The sequence below is a fragment of the Lissotriton helveticus genome, chromosome 1_1 (assembly GCF_964261635.1).
Source record: "Lissotriton helveticus chromosome 1_1, aLisHel1.1, whole genome shotgun sequence".
Classification (NCBI taxonomy): Eukaryota; Metazoa; Chordata; class Amphibia; order Caudata; family Salamandridae; genus Lissotriton; species Lissotriton helveticus.
Window position 1 is genome coordinate 1,895,833,179 of NC_136057.1, and position 18,509 is coordinate 1,895,851,687.

At 41.6% G+C, this 18,509-nt stretch overlaps 1 protein-coding gene across 6 annotated transcripts in view; it reads right to left on the reverse strand.

The window, feature by feature from the left end:
- PRG4 (proteoglycan 4) overlaps positions 1-9,675 on the reverse strand; it is a 415,676-nt gene extending 406,001 nt beyond the window's left edge. For all 6 annotated transcript variants that reach the window (XM_078642714.1, XM_078642681.1, XM_078642696.1 and 3 more), the window contains exons 1-2: positions 9,636-9,675; positions 7,167-7,262 (exon numbers count right to left, since the gene is read on the reverse strand). In XM_078642714.1, the coding sequence (XP_078498840.1) occupies positions 7,167-7,239 (73 nt within the window). In that variant the 5' untranslated portion in view covers positions 7,240-7,262; positions 9,636-9,675. The remainder of the gene's footprint in view (positions 1-7,166; positions 7,263-9,635) is intronic.
- Between the last annotated feature and the right edge of the window lie 8,834 nt (positions 9,676-18,509).

The following is an 18,509-nucleotide window of genomic DNA, read 5'->3' on the forward strand; positions in this document are numbered from 1 at the left end:
CAGTTTTCACAGAAACGTGGTCATTGGATACATGATGACAAACCATAGGGGATTACATGGCCACGGTGATTTGAACCCCCATTTTATGCCTGAGAGGATGAGTCCTTAAATCTGAGCTTTCTAATAATGTGACCCAGAAGGTTAATCTAAGTGAGTGGAAAGGTGCAACTCCAACAGATGCTGCTATAGATGCAATCTGTGTACAGTGCTTGAGGCTCTCAGACATGACTTGAGGAGGTGTTTGGAAAGCTGATGTGTCAATGGTTAAAAGAAATGTAGGGAAGATTCTGGAGAGGTGAAGTTAGGAGAGGTTGTAATATCTCTTAACATTCAAATCTTCAAATCGCAATTGAGGGATTACCTACAAAACCTCACCTAACTTCTCACACTATTGGTCATATCCTACTCATAAGCTATCTCGACCTATCTGCTCTTTGGCACAGTGCTGCAAATGCCATATATCTTATGCTAACTAATTTCACTACGTGTTGACCTCATCTCCTCCTCTGTTTTGGTTTTACACCTAGTCACTCTTGTGCAGACATCACAGTCCTACAGCTTCCCTAAATACATGAGAATATAAATCCATGTAGCTTTGCGCAGACCCCCTTGTACTGACGCCACATATAATGTATACATTCCTCCACCAGCCTTGTTGCTGCACTTCCTTTGTTGTGTCTGTACAATCTTTCATATGCTTTGTAATAATAGAACTTTTCTGTTGTAAAGCGCTCAGGGTTTTAGCAGCACTATATCACAATGTATTTAATATAAATAAACAAGCAAATAAATAAATCACTGCTCGCTTGTGAGTTCATATGTTTAGGACCAATGAAAAAACTTGGAATCTGAAAAGGGAAGTCAATAACTGCTGTCACATTCTATCTTTCTCTGTTACACACAGTTCACAAGCAGCACTTTCAGTGCCACTGAGAGTGACCCATCAATATGCTCAAACTAAACAGTGCCAACAATCTTTGCCACGGCAAAGGCGATTTTATGTAAAGTAATCGCGTCAAGTGGAACCTACAGGGAGACTTCCAGTATATTTCTTTATGTTTCAGAGATGGAAACAAGGTAGGCCTTCAGAAGGAGTTTAGCTTTTGGCCGTAAGACCGCAGAGACTGGAGATCTCTGATGCACAAAATGAGAGGGAGATCAGAAGGACATGTACGAGAGAAAGAAATTAGAGCTGTGACTCTCTCCTGGCAGACTGTTCGGGCTGTCATTTTGTCAACAGGCTGTAGGGAGTTTCAACAGAGCAGGATGAAACATACAACTAACGCAGGGATGGTTAACAATGACAGGCTGAATTAGAAGCCCTGGTGAGCAATGGATGGTCTGAGGAATAAACCATGGTAAAAGGCAGCTAGGCAACACTTTCCTCTACTATTCACTATGTGAAGGCCATATGTATTAATATGAACAGAGGGTTATACAAACTATATAAAGAATGAAAAGTGGCTTTTTCTGAACAAAATAAAATCCATAAAAATTTTTTTATTTTTTATATTTCACAATTTTTATTAAACAGATGTTTATATACATACAGTACAGTGTCAGTGTATTTTCAGTACAGCGAGGGTAATGCCAAGTACTTTCAGACATACTTATCGCCTCCAGCCCGCTGGGCTGTAGGTGTGGTTTCCCCTCCTTCGCGGATTCTTAGGAGAAAGAAAGAAAAGAGAGAAAGAGAAGGAAGCCCTGGGGGGGGGGGGCGTTTGGGTAGGATCGTTCCTTCCGCCGATAATTACTGTTGTTTGCTGGTGTGGGTCTACGGGGGTTTGAGGGTGATCAGGTGTTCGTCCAGAGTGTTCCACATGTCCCCCCCGGAGTGATGGGATGGTGAGTGGAGCGAGGCTATGTTGTCTGCTCCTCTTAAGAAGGTGATCCAGTTTAGCCAGTCTTTGAAGGTGGCCTTCCTGGTGTCCTTCCAGTTCATGAGGATTATTTTCACAGCTGTCGTTAGGAGTAGGTCGATCAGGTCTCTGTCCTGCCTCGCTTTGGGGTTTGGGGCTATTGCTGTCGCCGTGATTTCTGTGATGTTACCTTGCAGTGGCTGACCGGTCACTTCATATATGAATTGCCTGATTTTGCTCCAGAAGACTCTGTCTTTGGAGCAGTGTAGTATTAGGTGTTCTAGGTCCCCCTTCTCTTTGTGGCAATTCCAGCACCTGTCATCTTCCCTGATACCGGCCGCGGCTAGACGGGCTGGAGTCCAGAACAGCCTGTGGAGCAGCCAGTATTTTGTCTGGTTGTAATACTATTCTTGTACACCAATTATCTGGCCTTCCCTCCAGTTCCATCAAGTCATCTGGCAAGATCTGGGTGAAAAGGACTTGTATTTTAAAGATTCAATCAATGGGAGCTGCAGGTAGAAAAATATAATTTTTACTAATTGCTGGCCATGCCCGTGGAGACCAACTGCAAATGAGGGCTCAGTTTGCCTCTAGGCTGACCACTTTGTCTGAATATATTATTTGTACCCAAGTGATTTGATCCATTCTTAGTAGGTCTGGGAGAATGTTTTTAAATCCCGGAAAATATGTAGCATGAGATTTCACATTACCTTTGCTTGCAAGAGACTAATTGGCAATGAAATACCAGATGTTTATTGTTGCCCATCTCAATTGTATTCATTTTGTTTCATCTTGGAAAGATGAAAGGCTGAGTGGATCCACCAGGATCCACACCTGTGACCAACGGGTCAAAGGCACCTAGACACCTTCAGGTAGTATCGCGCGGTATACATTTTCATTTAATTTCAAATACAGGATCCCTGCAGCAGATGCATCAGCTCACTGCATCACGGGACCAAACTAAACAATTCAAAGATTAACAGCTATTCTAAATCCAATGGTTACCATATGAAAAGGGCCTGACCATGTTCCAAAATGATGAAAACAGGAAAGGTTGGAACCAAACTAGTTTTCTCTGTTCCAGCTGCTGATGTAGCCTAGTGGGTTGAATGCCTGCTGCTAAGATGGGTGTAACTTGCATGCCACTGGTTTACATTTGGATAGGGTCAACACAGGATTGTGTCTCTGCAAGACCTGTGAAATAAATGCTACTGAAATGGGAATATATAACACTCAGGGGCATATTTATGAGAGTATTGCATCAAGTTTGCACCACGCAAAGTGGTACATGCATGACGCAAGCCTCTAAGTCGGATTTATGAAGCCACACAGAGCCACATTGCGTGTCTTTGATTGGCTTCATAAATCTGGAGTAAGGAAACACAGCGCAAATCACTGCATTGTCTTACTTTGCACAAGGGAGGCGTTCTGTGGGCACTACAGTGGGAGTTTCCAAGCAACTCCCATGGTTTTTGACGCATTCCCAGATGTTTTACAAGACTTATAAACTTATAAAAGCACCAAAAAGATACGTCTTCCTAGGTGAGGTGTAATGAGGAGAAATATCTTCATGTCTCCTGTTTTTTTCCTCTTTCTATGTGTGCTGCATTATGCAGCACACATAGAAAGAGGAAAATGCTTCAATCGATTGTTTTTTGCAGGAAGGGGCCCCTTCCTGCACAAAAACAATCCTGCCTGCAACACAGGCATCCTTGCACGATGGTGCAAGGGAGCCTACGCGGGCGCTAGGCTGCCGAAGTGATGCCAACACAGTGGCAAAGGTAGAATGCAACTTATTGCTTAAATATGGCACATTCCTACCCTTTTCCTCTGCGTTTTAATCTCTATAAACATGAATATTAGTAAGATTTCTTTAACTTATAAATCAGTTTCAAAAACTGAATTTTTGATAGTAAGCTATCATTCAATACCAAGCAGTAAACTGTTGTGAAATCTCGCCGCTGGGTGATTAGGATTTTCTGTTCGAGAGTAATGCTAAGCAATCGGCACTACTGTATTCAATCAGGATTTGTATTGTGGCATTTATATAGCGCTTACTACCCTTATGTGGCATGTTGAAGCGCTTACTACCCTTATGTGGCATGTTGAAGCGCTTACCCACTTGGATAGCAAGCTACACTGAGTAGGGTGTGTGACTGGGCAGGTGCTGTTTTTGTTTTGAGCCTCTAGAGTAGTGTTTTCATTTTGTGTGAGATGACCACTGGGGCGTGGTACGTCTGATATGGGACACAGCGCATAGAGGTGTGATGGGTGAAGGCCATGTGAGAGATAGACATGCAAATTGTAATTATAAGGAATAACTAGCTTAGCAACAGGAGCAGAGGGACTCTGTGTGCCCTGTCACCAAACAGGGGCGGGGAGGAGGGAATGAGAAGGTTCAGTAATCTTTAAACCGTCATGCACCAAACAGCGATGCTGTGGAATGACTAGAAGGCTACCAAAAGGGAAATGGTGACATAAGCAGCAGCCACGCACCATTTAATATTAATTATTTATATTTTTATGGCAGGGACACTGTCTACTGCTGAACAAATACATCTCATATAGGAGGAAACATGTGCAAGACAAGTTCCCATTTGAGAGTCAAATGGTGGCTACAACTATTTGTGGTTGCAGGAAAAGGAGCCATGACACTGCAATGGCATAATATTAGCCGCCACAGCCCCGCGGTACGGGGGTCCCACGTGCTCAGGCACTGTGCACAGGTGGCACGCCCCTGGGCTGAGAGCTCCTGCCTGGGTTTGGGGAGGGGAGGGGTGGAGGGTGAGTGGTGCTCGGTGTACTTTGAAGGGGGACCCTCAAGTTTCATTACGCCACTGTAACATAGATGTGAATCAGAGTATTGGCTTGTGTCTCCGTGCATGGGACAAGATTTACCAAGAATAAAACAACATGGGGACAGGGGTGACTCCTCCATTAAGGCAGATGAACGTCGCCCTACTGATTTAAATGCCCTCATGCCCCAGAGATGAAAAATAAAATGGTAATATAGTGAATTTATTACCATTTTATTTTTAAACACCCTGTCCTGAGTCAAGTGCCCGGACGAGGCCGAGGCCACGGCTGACTGGCAGCAGCAGAAAGAAATGAGAGGCAAGGCACTTTAAGTTTAAAGTGCGCATTTCTCTTTGGCCGACTGTCTTGCGAAGGCTAGCCAGACATGCGCACTTTAAACCTGTAGTGCTCTTTGGAGTGCTGAAAGGGCCTGCTCGATCCAATCCTGGCACTGCTCTCATGCTGATTAACAGCAATAAAAGCAGCACCAGGATTAGTTAGGGGTGTTTGCTGAGGCACGCGCTGGAGGAGGGGAGGACACCCGGAGTGGGGCGAGGGCGTGCAGCAGTTCAGTGAGCTGTTTTTTAATGTTTTAAATGTATTTTATGTGTGTGGTAATGCGCACTAAATCGTTGACAAGCATTACATTACCGTTTTAAAGTTTCGATAATGTAATGCATGTTGGCAATTTTGTTAATGTAATTTTGCGCGACATTTACCCACTACCCATTTACCAGCCTCACCACTCTCTGTCGGTGACAGCCGCCACTGCACGGGGTGCAGAAATCTGCAGGCCTGTGCGAATGACAAAAGATAGCACATCACAATATTCCCTATACTTCGAACAACTATGATGTCATTGGCTGCTTTCGCTCAAAAAATGGCATCTTGGTGCAACGCTTAACACAACTGAATACTGCCCTGTGTCGCATAGGTGAACGTGTGGTGTCTTTCATGAGATTTGTACTTGGGTCGTACCCTTCATTAACAAATCTCTGTCTGGAAACATTCACCCACGTCATACTTACACATTACATGTAATTTATCAGAAATAACCTGTATTACACGTGGAAATATCATGTAATTTTCCTTTTGCCCACTGTTTGCAGCTATTTTGATTTGGCATTCTGATTCCACTCAAATTCAGGTTGTACTATATTGTGTTATTTTAGTTGATCAGGCGGTCCCTTTAAGTCTCAGGTGTTTGTGCATTTCAGCTCTCTATTATGTGCACTTTTCATAAAAGATTATGGAACTATGTGACACAAGCTGCTTCATTAGCTTTCTTCTACTCATTGCATATCACTTGTGATCTTTATATAGTATTTCTAGTTCTGTTATTCTTACTTGTCGTGTGAAATGTTTTGTTCTGGTTAAATATAAAGTGTCTAAATGCCCACTGGTGCTAATGTGCTACATAAGAACACAAAATAAATAAATTAAATATCGACTAAAGGTGTATCAATTAGTGTAGCATGTTGCTTTTTCTTTTGAACCTTCTACAATTTAGTTTTTCTTCAAATTGCAAATAGTTTATGAAATACATATTCACATTTATTTAACCTGTTTATAGGTCGATGTTTGTGAAGCAGCGAGTAAAATTAATTGTCCAGGAGAATTCCAAACAAGAACAGCAAAAAATATGGAAACCTATTGAAAGAAAGAGATAAGCTGGAAGGTAAGGAAGGGGTCAGAGCGAAATTGTGAAAAGTCAACAGGAAGTTATGAATGTGGATATTCAACAGAGAAAAAGCAAGAGGTCAACAGAGAGTTATGAATATTTTCATAGACATAAAAAAGGGTGTACGGTCTGTTACAGATCAGGCGCGTGGACATGGGTTTAGAAAAGGAGAGGGGTAGGTGAGAAATCGGAAGGGGGATCTGTTAGGGACCAGGAGACATATATGATATAGACCAAGAAATGTGATCATATAGAGAGGTTGAGGGGTCTGTGCAAAACAAGCAGACTGGATATGGATATCAAAAGGGGAGGAGTCTATAGAAGGCTAGCAGTGAGATCTCTACTACCAGGAGACTAGGCATGGGAATAAAAAGAGAATAGCCTCTTTAGAGACAGAAGATGAGTCTTTTAGAGGCCATGAGACTCTGCTTTGATATAGAGTAGAGAAATAGACCAGGAGAGATGACCAGAAGGACTAGGAAACAGAAGTATGGATGTCGAGAATGGACATGTGGAAATTGTTTTAATATTAACCTAAAGCCTCCCAGAGTGGCTTCTTCTCTTTTCGCAGACTTTGGATCCCTACACATTTGGTAACTTTGAGGCAACCTCACCATCACTGTGATTTGAATTCAAAGTACACCTTTGACTTTTATCATGAAAGATATTACCCCCACCGCCCAAATGTACAGTGGCTTTACATGGGATGCGAGATGATAGGATTTTACTTGCTCCTAGGTAAGATCTTCTGGGATGAGGAGGCTTTCTTGGCTTTACATATTGATCCTGTTCACCCACTGGTCATCAATAGTATCTAGAATCTGACTTACCTTGAGCGGATGACTGACCCCACAAGAAGACATGAACACAAAACAACCGGAAAGACAACGATATCCAAGACATGGTAGTTCTTGTTTCTTGTAATCCTACTGGAAAAAAGTAGATATCAGTCCCGATTATCCACAATTTACTGAGCTTCTAGCAGGTCTTCGAGAAGTGATGGCACTGCTACAGAAGGCACAAGAACAAAAGATCTATGCATCCACCAGATGAAGAGTCTCAAGTCCTGAAACTGCTTTAGGAATAATTGCTTGTGGGATCAGCATAACTTGCATTCGCCTGGGGATCATTTATACTGCTCAGTTTGTGATCTGTGTATTGTGTGATTGTCTCTCATGTAAACTGCAAATGTGAAGCATTGATTCAATCCAACATATCTTCAATTCTCTATGGCATGTTCCAATTCGATTCTCTGTGTGCCCGACTGACTTCATAGATGAGAATTTCGAACAATTTTCTTGAACCAATTTGTCTAATTCTAGAAGTTCTCCCCTTCCGTAACTGCATCTCTTTTTGTACGCTTACACATGTTCCTATCCGTTCTTTGCTGAGCGTAACATAATACACCACCATTATCTGTTAGTGTAACTTGTGTTCTCTACTGCCCAGGTGGCTAGATACTGCTTACATAACTTGAACCCACTTTTTCCCTTATCCTCCAAACTATGTACCAAACACAGGGAATGTCCCCATGCCTGCCACTTCACCCTTTCTTACTCTCCTGTAAGCTTTTCCTCTAATGTGTCTGTAGGGCGATAACATATGTGGTGCCGTGAACAAGAATGAATGAAATGCTGAGCTCTTCATCTGGGTTTGAAAAATATCACTCCTAGGCAATCTAGAATATCAAACTCAAGATAGACAATAAAATAAATCAGAACAGTATGCAATATAAGAACAGTGAAGAGGCAATAAGTACAGAATATATTCAAATTTGAATAATTTGTTTTGTTGTTTAAAAAATTCCCATATTGGAAATTATATAATACATTACAATCTTTTTGTATCCATAAACACTTGTAAATTCTATTTATATACAATCATAAAAACCAAACCTAAAAAGCATATGATAAAAAAGTGGCACTAAAGTCTCAATTTTGTCTCCAAAAAAAAGAGCTCTTCATCTCGAACATCCTTTCCTGTTGTATTAACAAAAGTCTCAAAAAAGCATTTGAAAGCCACATTATTTTGACCTTTATCTGAGTAGAAGGCGTGTCTCAGTTGAGCAATTCACAAAGTATGCTCATGAAATATTTACTTTGTGAATTTGCATAGTACCTACAGCCATTTAAAGCTTACATTATGAATTACTTTGCTCTCCAATCAAACAGGTAATGCTTGCAAAAGTTACTAAATGTTTTACCAGCATTATTAAACTTGGAAAAGTATTTGTGGCTCGAGTAGCGGTTAGTTCATGTATTTATTTGTATGACATATCCCATGCTGCAGCCTAACTGGTGAGGTTCACAAAATTGTTTTACATATTACAGTAAATTACTTAAAATATAGCGCCGTAAAAAGTTTCCTTAAATATTATTTGAAGGAGAGCTTTGTGAGGTCATGTTAGCTCACATATCATCTGTCATTTCAAATGAATTGCTCTGCCTCCCCTTTAGGTGGATTTTCTGTCCCCCTACACCGATCATTAAGTTTATTGCTGCATGATATTTACTTTAAAAATCCGTCTCCAGAGCCTGACATGGTTTTAGATCACATAAATTATTCTTAATCAGCGGGTCTTTTCCTTTCAAAGCAATATACAAAAATGTACCGCGCTTTAAAAATTGAAAAATGACTGGATCTAATATGTGAATTAACAGATGGTTGGGACGGAAAATGAACACAATAATTTAGGATATAAAAATGCCAATAGATTTGTCTGTATGGAGTCTCAGATTTTTTATCTATCTCGAGTTCTGGATTAGAGGCGGCATTTTCCCAATGTTACCATAGGACTACGTGTCACAAAGACACAAAGTCCCATACTTTACATTTACACATCATTGTGTTTTTTCAGATGTGGTAGGCCAAGGGGATCATTGAACTAAACTAAGATAACAAGTCCCAGAATGCATCCAGTCAATGATTGCGTAGATCTTGGAACAAGATTCCCTGGAGACATGGACTGATTCAGAACCCAGAACTTGCTTAAGAACATACAGCACCGACTGCCCCCAAATTCATTGTTATATTCATTCTGACTTATGCACCAGGTGTACATTGGAAGACTCCATGCCATCCATGTGAAGACGGCAAATCTAGGCATGTGAAATGAATACACGCACGCACGAGTTTATGAAACAGGCAGACCTGAAGCATAATGTTTCCATACAATCTATAGTTCAATCATGCTGTTTAAAATTTGGGAAACGTCCCCCAAACTTCCACTATAGAATTCGACTCCGTTTGTAAACAATACCCCGTTAACAATGATTATTTCTCAGCACCCCTTCACTTACCTCTGAGTGGTCGAATGGCCGCAGATCTGTTTCCCCCCTGACAGCCCTCCCGGGGCATTTATACTCCAGACAATTTTGTTTGGGTTGAACCAATCAGTCAACGGTGCAGACTAGACCAGAAGTGACATCCTGTGAGATGCAGTTTCCATGACTTTCCAAGACGTGCCCAGATGACTAGACAGATCTGGAAAACACTCCCACCGCGAGAAGCAGCCACTGTGAAAAAAGCGGTTCCATAAGTGGATTAACATTTATGAATGTTTTTTTTAGAGAAATGCACAAAATGTGCTCGGTCTGGTAGAGTATTTGGCAAAAGAGGTGGTTTTTCTGGGCAGGGTCCACGTGGGAATTTTGGGGAGGGGAGTTTCCGCGTTGACAGCGCGTGCAGCAGGTGGACGGAAACCAGAGAGGAAATAGTGCAATATATTGGTCTACAAAACAGGAGAAACAGTGCCTGAGTGCAAACCTCACTATTGTAAATAATACTTAATATTAAGATAGCATGTAATGGGGTCAGAATACATAAATTGCATTAGTGACATGCATTTTTGTACTTTTTTCGGGCACTTTTGGACCAGTGCTGGGCAATTTTATAGTACAAAAACAAGAAGGTGATGGATGGAATGCTTGAATTAATCTCAGCCACTGGCAATCTCTTGGGACGCGTCCCAATCATCGTTTTTTGCTCACCATGCCATCTCAGTTTGGATCCAGCCATATTGAAATCAGTCTTGACCTTGCTCCCTATGGTAACAGTCCTGCCCAAGCTGCCAGGCCAGCGTAGGAAACTGGCTCTATATATACTACACCAAAATGAGGTATAGTGTGTATAGATTCCAGGTGACCCCTGAGGTAGGCAGAGGTTAAAGCTAGATAGAACCTTACTCCCTATTTATGGTAGAGTGATTGAGCAGTAAGGCAGTATCAGAGGACAGTGTTAAGCATTTGATGTACACACTCAGGAAATGAATTCACATACTCAAGAACTGAACTCTTGGCCAATTGTTTTTGTATGAAAAAATATACTGTTGTTCATTTTTAGAACCAAGCAAGCCTGGCACAAGTAAGCATAAAATACTTTTCAGTAATAAGTTGCTGAATATAGAACAGTTTGAAAATGCAATAGAACTTGTACTTTGTTTGATTTACAGGGGATGCAGCAGGTTGCAACATTTAGCAAATGCAGTACATTGAAATGAATGGGCTTTTTCAGTAAATTACAGGTAAGTTACGTTTTACCTTACTTTTCTAACTCAGTGCTGGATGCCTAGATTCAGCACTGGGACATTTACTGTAAACAGGTAAGCAATTACGTTTTCGTTATTCACCTGATTTTTAAAGAATATCTTTAGATTTCAAAACTCCACACTGTCGTTTGTGGGATGAAAAACAGTGCATTGAAATAAATAGGCTTTTTCAGTGAATTACAGGTAAGTTACTTAGTACGTTACTTTTCTTACTCAGTGATGGATACCTGGATTCAGCACTGGGACATTTCCTGTAAACAGGTAAGAATACGTTTTGGTTATTTGTGCGATTTTTAAAGAATATTTTTAGATTTCAAAACTCCACACTTAGAAACTTTTTGGAAGACAATTGTCAATGTTATCTTATGGAGGAAAAACAGGTTATCGGTTCACAGGTAAGTAATCGACTGTGGGAGTTAAGGTTCTGGGGTTAGACTCAGGGGTCTCCCAGGGTCAGTGATACACTGTTGTTGCACCCTCAGCGGCACTAGGGCAGCCGGGTGCAGAGTGTTGAGGCCCAATGTTATCCAATGAGGGACAGGGGGCCTCGGTTGGTGGTTTCTGGCAAGCAGGCCACTGGCTTGTGGGAGCAAAGCTCCTAGGGTTAAGGTCAGGGCAAATGGGGAAACAAAGTAGCACAAAAGGTGCACCCGTCAGTAGCACTGGGGCTGCAGGAAGTAGAGTGCTGTTTCGACGTCGGGCGCCCCGTTGTTTTCTATGGAGAACCTCGGTTTGCAAAAGCACTTCAGGCAGGGAGACGAAGGACTTCTGGGTGCGACCACCACTCTGAGATGTAAGTTGGAAAGTTAATGGTTGGTTAGGCACCGTCGGTTTGGGCACACAAGGCCGTGGGGCGCCGGGTGCATAGGGGCCTTTTGAGGTCGGATCTTCTTACCAGCTCCTGGTCGTGGTTAGGGGGGCCTTCTGGATTCAGGCTGCAGGTATCGGCTGGAGGCTTGAGGCAGGTCAGGGGTCACCGGATATTGGGTCAGGGTTGCTGGGGTGACCTCCTCGTGGTATTTTTCCACTCGAGTTCGGGCCTTGTTCGGCGGGTGCAGAGTAGGCTGGATTCGCGGTCTCTGGCTGCTGCCAGAGGTTGCAGTTGAACAAATCCGGAGTTCACAGGAGAAGCAGTATTTGGAAGTGAAGGCAGCCAGGTCCTCCGGGGTTTTTGAGGTTGCTGGCTGCAGGACACACCTGGATTTCGCAGGAGCAGGTTCAAGGGGAGACAGGCCGATAGGGCATGGCCAAGTCACTGGGCGTCTTCCTCTTATTAGCTGGCTGCACGGCTGTTCGGTCCTTCTTCTTCTTCTTATCTTCTTGTTGTCAGGCTGGATATGATGAAGCAAGGTTCAGGGTGCCCCCTAAATACTAGATTTAGGGGCGTTACAGGTACATAAAGGGCAAGGACCAATGGGTCCCTTCCCTGGGGTGGGTACACCCCCTATTGTGCCACCCTCTACTGGGAGGGGGGGAGGAGCCTGTCTGTGATTGGTTGGGTCCCCCATCCTCAAGAGGGCGGGGACTCAGAGTTGTGCTTCACCTCAACTCCCCCACCTGAGGGGTGGAGTTGGCAAAGGTGGGCACACCTCTTTCCCTCACTTGTTTTTCCCGCCAGCTCTCCCGCCCAAAGTGGGGGGTAGAACCAGTGGGGACCAGTTGCTGAAAGCAGCAAATGGTCTGGGGAGGCTCACAAAGGCGGCATGCCTATGAAGCTTCCCCTTCGTGAACCCTGCCCATCCCGGGGGAGGAGACTTGGCAACTCGCGCCAGGGTGTGCTTTGTTTCAGGCCCCAGAGAGCAGCAGGCTCTCGACCCAGGGGTCCAGAAACAACATGTCTGGTGGTGGCAGCTGCAAGCAGCCACTCAGCCTGGACACTAGTGGTGGATTAGTTTTCAGGGGGCATCTCTGAGATGCCCTCTGTGTGCATTTTCCATTAAATCCCACACTAGAATCAGTGTGGGTTTAATGTGCTGAGAAGTTTGATACCAAACTTCTCAGTTTTCAGTGTAGCCATTATGGTGCTGTGGAGTTTGTAATTACAAGCTCCCAGCGCCATATACATGTAATGGCAGCACTGCACTTACAATGTCTAAGAATGGATTTAGACACTGTGGGGGTACAGGGCTCATGCACCTGTACCCTCAACACTGGCATAGGGCACCCAGCTAGAGAGGTGACTGATCTATGCCAGGGTAGTGGGTTGTAGGCAAGGCACACAGGAATGTGTGCCATGTCGACTCTTTACTTTGTTCTGCACCAAAACATGCAGCCTGCAAAGGCAGTGTGTGTGTGTGTGTGTGTAAAGGTACAGGGCTTCTAAGGGTGGCACAATAAGTGCTGCAGCCCTTAGAGGTCTTCTCTGGTCACAGTGCCCTGGGTACCGGTGGTACCATTTACCAGGGGCTGACCTGTGGCCAGAGATGCCAATTGGGTTAGTTTTGGGGAAAGAACACAGGTCCTGGGAACCTGATTGGCAGGGACCCAGGGCGCACCAAGAAAAAGTGCATCAATAGTCTGGCAAAAAGTGTGTTGGGGGGGTTATTGCAACAGAAACACACTTTCCTACATCCAGGTCCTCCCTGAACTGGAACAGAAGCAACCTGGGACCGCTTTCGCCCTAGTTCCGGCTCTTTAGCCAGGTATAGCTTGGTTCCAGTTGCATATTTGCCTGGCAATTTTATAGTAGAAATTGCATAACTAAAGTAAAAACATTTTGCCCCAGTAGGTCAGTGGAAAGGTATGTTACCAAGTGGTGTACAATTGTCTTGCTGCTCAAAACTACCCGGCACCAGTGCAAAATGTCCCTGATACTAGTGCAAAATTGTGGCACTAGTCAAATTTACATTATCTTGCCCAGGTATTTTATGATGTACCCTGGTTGTAGAGAGAAGAGTTTTGATTAAGGTCAGAGCTCTTTCTTCTCCATGGTGAGACACATTTGGCCTGAGGTTAGAAGCTCCTTGTTTCTATACCAATTTACACATGAAAAAAAAATGTGCAGCTGGAAGTGAGTCCATCTTGTCATTCTTCAGCTGATCCACTGTAACATAATGGCATTTCCGCTCATAACATCACCAAATGTGGGGGAGCATTCTGGCAATTCATGGCTTTGTGACTTTCAAATTAGAGTTCACGGATGGCTTTGGATTTCCCACAATGATCACCCCACAACATTTCCACTTGATGCTAGATACAAACATAACCAGAATACTACCAAGACATACTGTGGATTGGTATGTCTCACAAGAGCTCTGTGTGAGGTTGCGCCTATCTGCTAAAAAGTCAGATTGATAATAAAGTACACAACAAGCTTCATTTACTGCTCTCCTGGCAGAAAATTACTACTCATTGTATCAGAAAGGTGTGCTCCCATTTCGAAATTCATGTAAAGTGGTAGTACTTTGGATAAACAGCAACTGATAAACTTTAATGCCAACATTTCGTTGAAAAGCAATATTGATGATGTAGTGGCAGTAAGAAACAGCACACTCTACTCCCTAGAGACAAGAAGGGCTGAATTTGTATAAGAATTCTAAACAGATAAAAACACCAGTATCATCAGTGGTCCAGGAACAGGCTAGACAGTCTACTTTTAAGCCCATTTTGTCACTGAGTGGGGGTGAGCTAGCTGTTGTCCCATTAACAGATCCATAAAGAGGACTTTGTTATGTTATGTTTTTCACCCACAATCAAACTTGCAACCCTGTCTGAGTTGGTATTACGCCTATTAGATGTCAAACCACTCGCAAGTCTCTATCAGACTGAAATACATCTTGAGGACTTATTGCCAAGATACTAGTTCAAACAGAAAAAGATCCACAGATCATTTTTTTATGAAAAGAATGAAAAATCAGTAGGAATGAATGCAAGCTCCATGGACGCAAACATTCATATTGAATAATAGCAGTGAAAATAATGAGCCCTGCGGAACTCCAGGAGCGAGGCCGTAACCTAAACTAGGGATGAAACATTGATGGTGAGTGTGATAAATGCTGTGTTAAACAATATTGGCTTAACAAACAAAGCCATGGCTAAGACATTATCGATAGGTAGGCAGAGCTCACAGAGAAGAGATACCAAAACCAAGCTTACAGGTCATCCACATCGCAAAAAATATCAATAGACTCACAATCCTATGTACTTCCCACTGTTGGAGGTATGTCACTGTTACGAACAAATGTGAGATGGGCCTACACATGGAAGGCTGCAGAGAATCTGTAAAGATAAATGATTCAACTTCCTTAAATATTCATCTCCGGCAAAGATCAAGACTGAAATTCTCAAATCATAATGACAGCTAAAAAAGACACAGCATCAAAAATAAACCCAAATGTTGCACTGCAATCTGAAGAAAAACCTGAATATTAATGACTAAAAACATACTGGACTCAAATGATTTAAAAGTGCAATAGCAACTGTTTCTATCTTTAATGCTTGCAATGATAATTTTATGCTTCCTATAATGAAAGATTGAAAAGTGAGCTATATGATTTACAAAAAACAAAGACCTGATTTAGACTTTGGCAGAGAGTGTATTCTGTTGCAAAAGCGACTCATTCAGAGATGGGCGGAACTTCAGTATGTAGACGGCAGAGACAACTCCATCTCTGCCACCTACATATACCTCCTGCAGCCCTTACTCCTTCTGAGGTTTGTCCACATGTTCACCCACACTATTTAAATAGTGGGTGAACACATGACCAGTTTTTGCTTTCACATACTGCCATACAAACCTGTGGGGGTATGTGGAATCAAAAACCTTCAAATGAGCCCCTCGCCATGGGAAAAAACTCCTTTGGTGAGGGGGGTCATTGTGTTTTTTATTTTCAAAACAAAATCCGGCTTTTGTTGTTGGAAATAAAAAATGTTGGAAGTTTGACGTACTGCTCCATCATATTGGAAGAGGCCTCCTTCAAACTTTCAATGCATGTACAGTAGTCACCATCACAGTGGCTCCTGGAAATGCAATAGATGTCCACTGGGCCAGCCGACATCTCGGATCTTGGAGGGCAGAGTACCCTCGCCATTGTCGGAGTAAAGTGCTCTTCCATGGTTAAGGTACATGCTCTGTCCACCAAACTCAAAATCAGGCCCAAAGTTATTTTCTGGATTCATGCAATGCTTACAGTTTATAGATCTTTTTCCTGATATTCACAAAGAACTTTCAATGAGTGGATGATGATTTATGAATCGTTTAAATTATTTATTCCCAATCTCTGAATTCTGATTTCTAATCAAATGGAGTTTGAAAAAGTAACTTTAGTGTTTATGCTTAAAAAAAATCATCAAAGGCAGTTTTATCTATGGTTTGTCAGTAAGTTTGTGGAGTGTAGCTGTCTTGAAAAAACATTAAATAAACTATATCAATGGTTATATGAAAAGCTATAGATTATGGGTTTACAAGAAGCAAATTCAATTGTTCAGTTGTCACCCCAATGTAAACGTAATCTCAAAAGATGGGATTTATGAGGTGATGAACGCTGTGTTCAAAATAAACTGTGCTGGAAGCAGGATAACTTAAGAAGCTTAAGGCAATCTTGCTATCAGAAAATTATTTTCTTAATATCTCTAAACATTGTACCATGATTGGGTGGATTCAATCTTTTGCTATATAAAAAATATATCAGCACTTTCCAAAGTACAGTTAAATAGTTCCAACAAATATAAGGTTCAACTTGAAAGTATAGAAGAATGTCTTTTAAAAAATCAACTGAATAAACCTTATCTGACACAACTTTTTCATTGGTTGTTCTTCTATCTCACCCTTGAGAGAAATATCATCATATTCTGCAGAATAAGATACATTTATGGAGTTTACTTTTGGAATGTATAAGATAGAAACATTCCTGAAATAGTTTAGAAAATGATATACTCTGCTACAAATAGAAAAATAAATCCTATTCCAGTCCATCTAAAGAAACAGGAGCTGATGAATAATTTCATACAAGGTAAAACACTGTCTAGAGAGGAAGGACCACATAGAATTACCATTTTTGTTATTAAAGAGGTTATAGCTCTGTGCCCACATTTTGACATCTGTTTTTCCCCGAATAAATTAATACCCGGATCATGATGTGGTAGTGTAACCGTACTGACCCTTAAAAAAGAGAATCTCAAATCACCAGACAATTTCAGTTGGTGTACAACCTTTACAACGCAACTTTTACCACGCAGTGCCTTTACGACGCAACTTTTACAACGCAAACCATTGCAACGCATTGTGCTGGGGGGCGCTCTAGGATAGGGAATATATTTAATTTACTATCCAACACCTTCCCTACTATCCACGGGGACTGGAGTTGGAATAGTAAATTAAATAAATCACTATCCAGCGCCTAAAAGCACTATGCGTTGTAACGGTATTCGTTGTAAATACCGCGTTGTAAAGGCATGCGATGTAAAAGTATGCGTTGTAACGTCATACATCCATTTCAGTTTGTTCGCATTTATGGATTCAGTTGGAAAGCTTTTGTAAGCATTTGCTAGATTCTGTTCAGGAATGGATGGAAGAGAGAGGACAATCCCCATTGAGCAGTGTGAGTCCGCCCAAAAGTTGTACCGTAGATAAAACGCTAATATTTGTATTTATTTACTCAGATGTATGCTGGTAATGAAAATAATTCCAATATTTTGTCACTCACGCTCTTTTCCATTGATCCAAGTGATTTATCGCAAATTATTTCTTGAGTGTGGATGAATCCTCCAATGAGAGATGGAAGATAGATACATCTTGCCCTCCAGACAATATTATAATTATCGATTTTACTTGAAAGGATATTTAAAGAGGATTAGATCAACTGGAACAGTACACAATGTGCTATTATCTTCTAATAACATTAAATAGAGCTAAAATTCATGAGTTTATCTCAGGTTCCTAAAAAAAAGAACCTTAGTTGGAAGATAGGAAGCATCTGCCTTGAAAAAGTGAGGGAATACCCTCATTTATGGCCTGTGGTTTTATAAAATCTTTAGCAATACCTCTCAAGAAAAACATTCTTATATTTAATGGTATTCTATCTTTTAAATAAAATGGGAGAGAAGAGATGTGCTCTATCTTAAAAGGCCTAACAAGACTAAAGTACCACCCAGTTTACTTTATTGATCAGATTTTCTTTTCTTTGTGCTCTTATAAAATAAGGTGAATAAAGCTTACTATGATTATTCTGGACATTCTTTATCTAAAGATGAATATTTTCCAGCAACGAGAAAGCAAGATAGGGAGCTCCTTCTGGAAACTCAGAAAGAACTCCTATATTGAAGCAATATGCTTAGAATTAGAAATAGCTTTTATCTGTAGTGAATTTGTTTTAACTATAGTAACTGTTGGATGCATTTTGTAAACTGAGGGAATTCTTAATGCTAGTGCTATATTTTTATGATGAATTGGAACAATATTTTAGACTTCTTAGGTTTTTTAACAGAAGGCTTAAGTCAAAAGAATTCCTCTCAAGAGAGAAAATTAATTTTGAAACTTGCTATGAATGAAGAAATGTTAACAGTTGATATGAGGCATGGTCTGAAATAAATATTGTTTGTTGTCTCTACGTAGTTCTGCACCACAGAATTTGTATGTTCCTCCTTTTTAAATGATCGTGCGTTGTGGAGGTTTATGCCCCATGTTAGG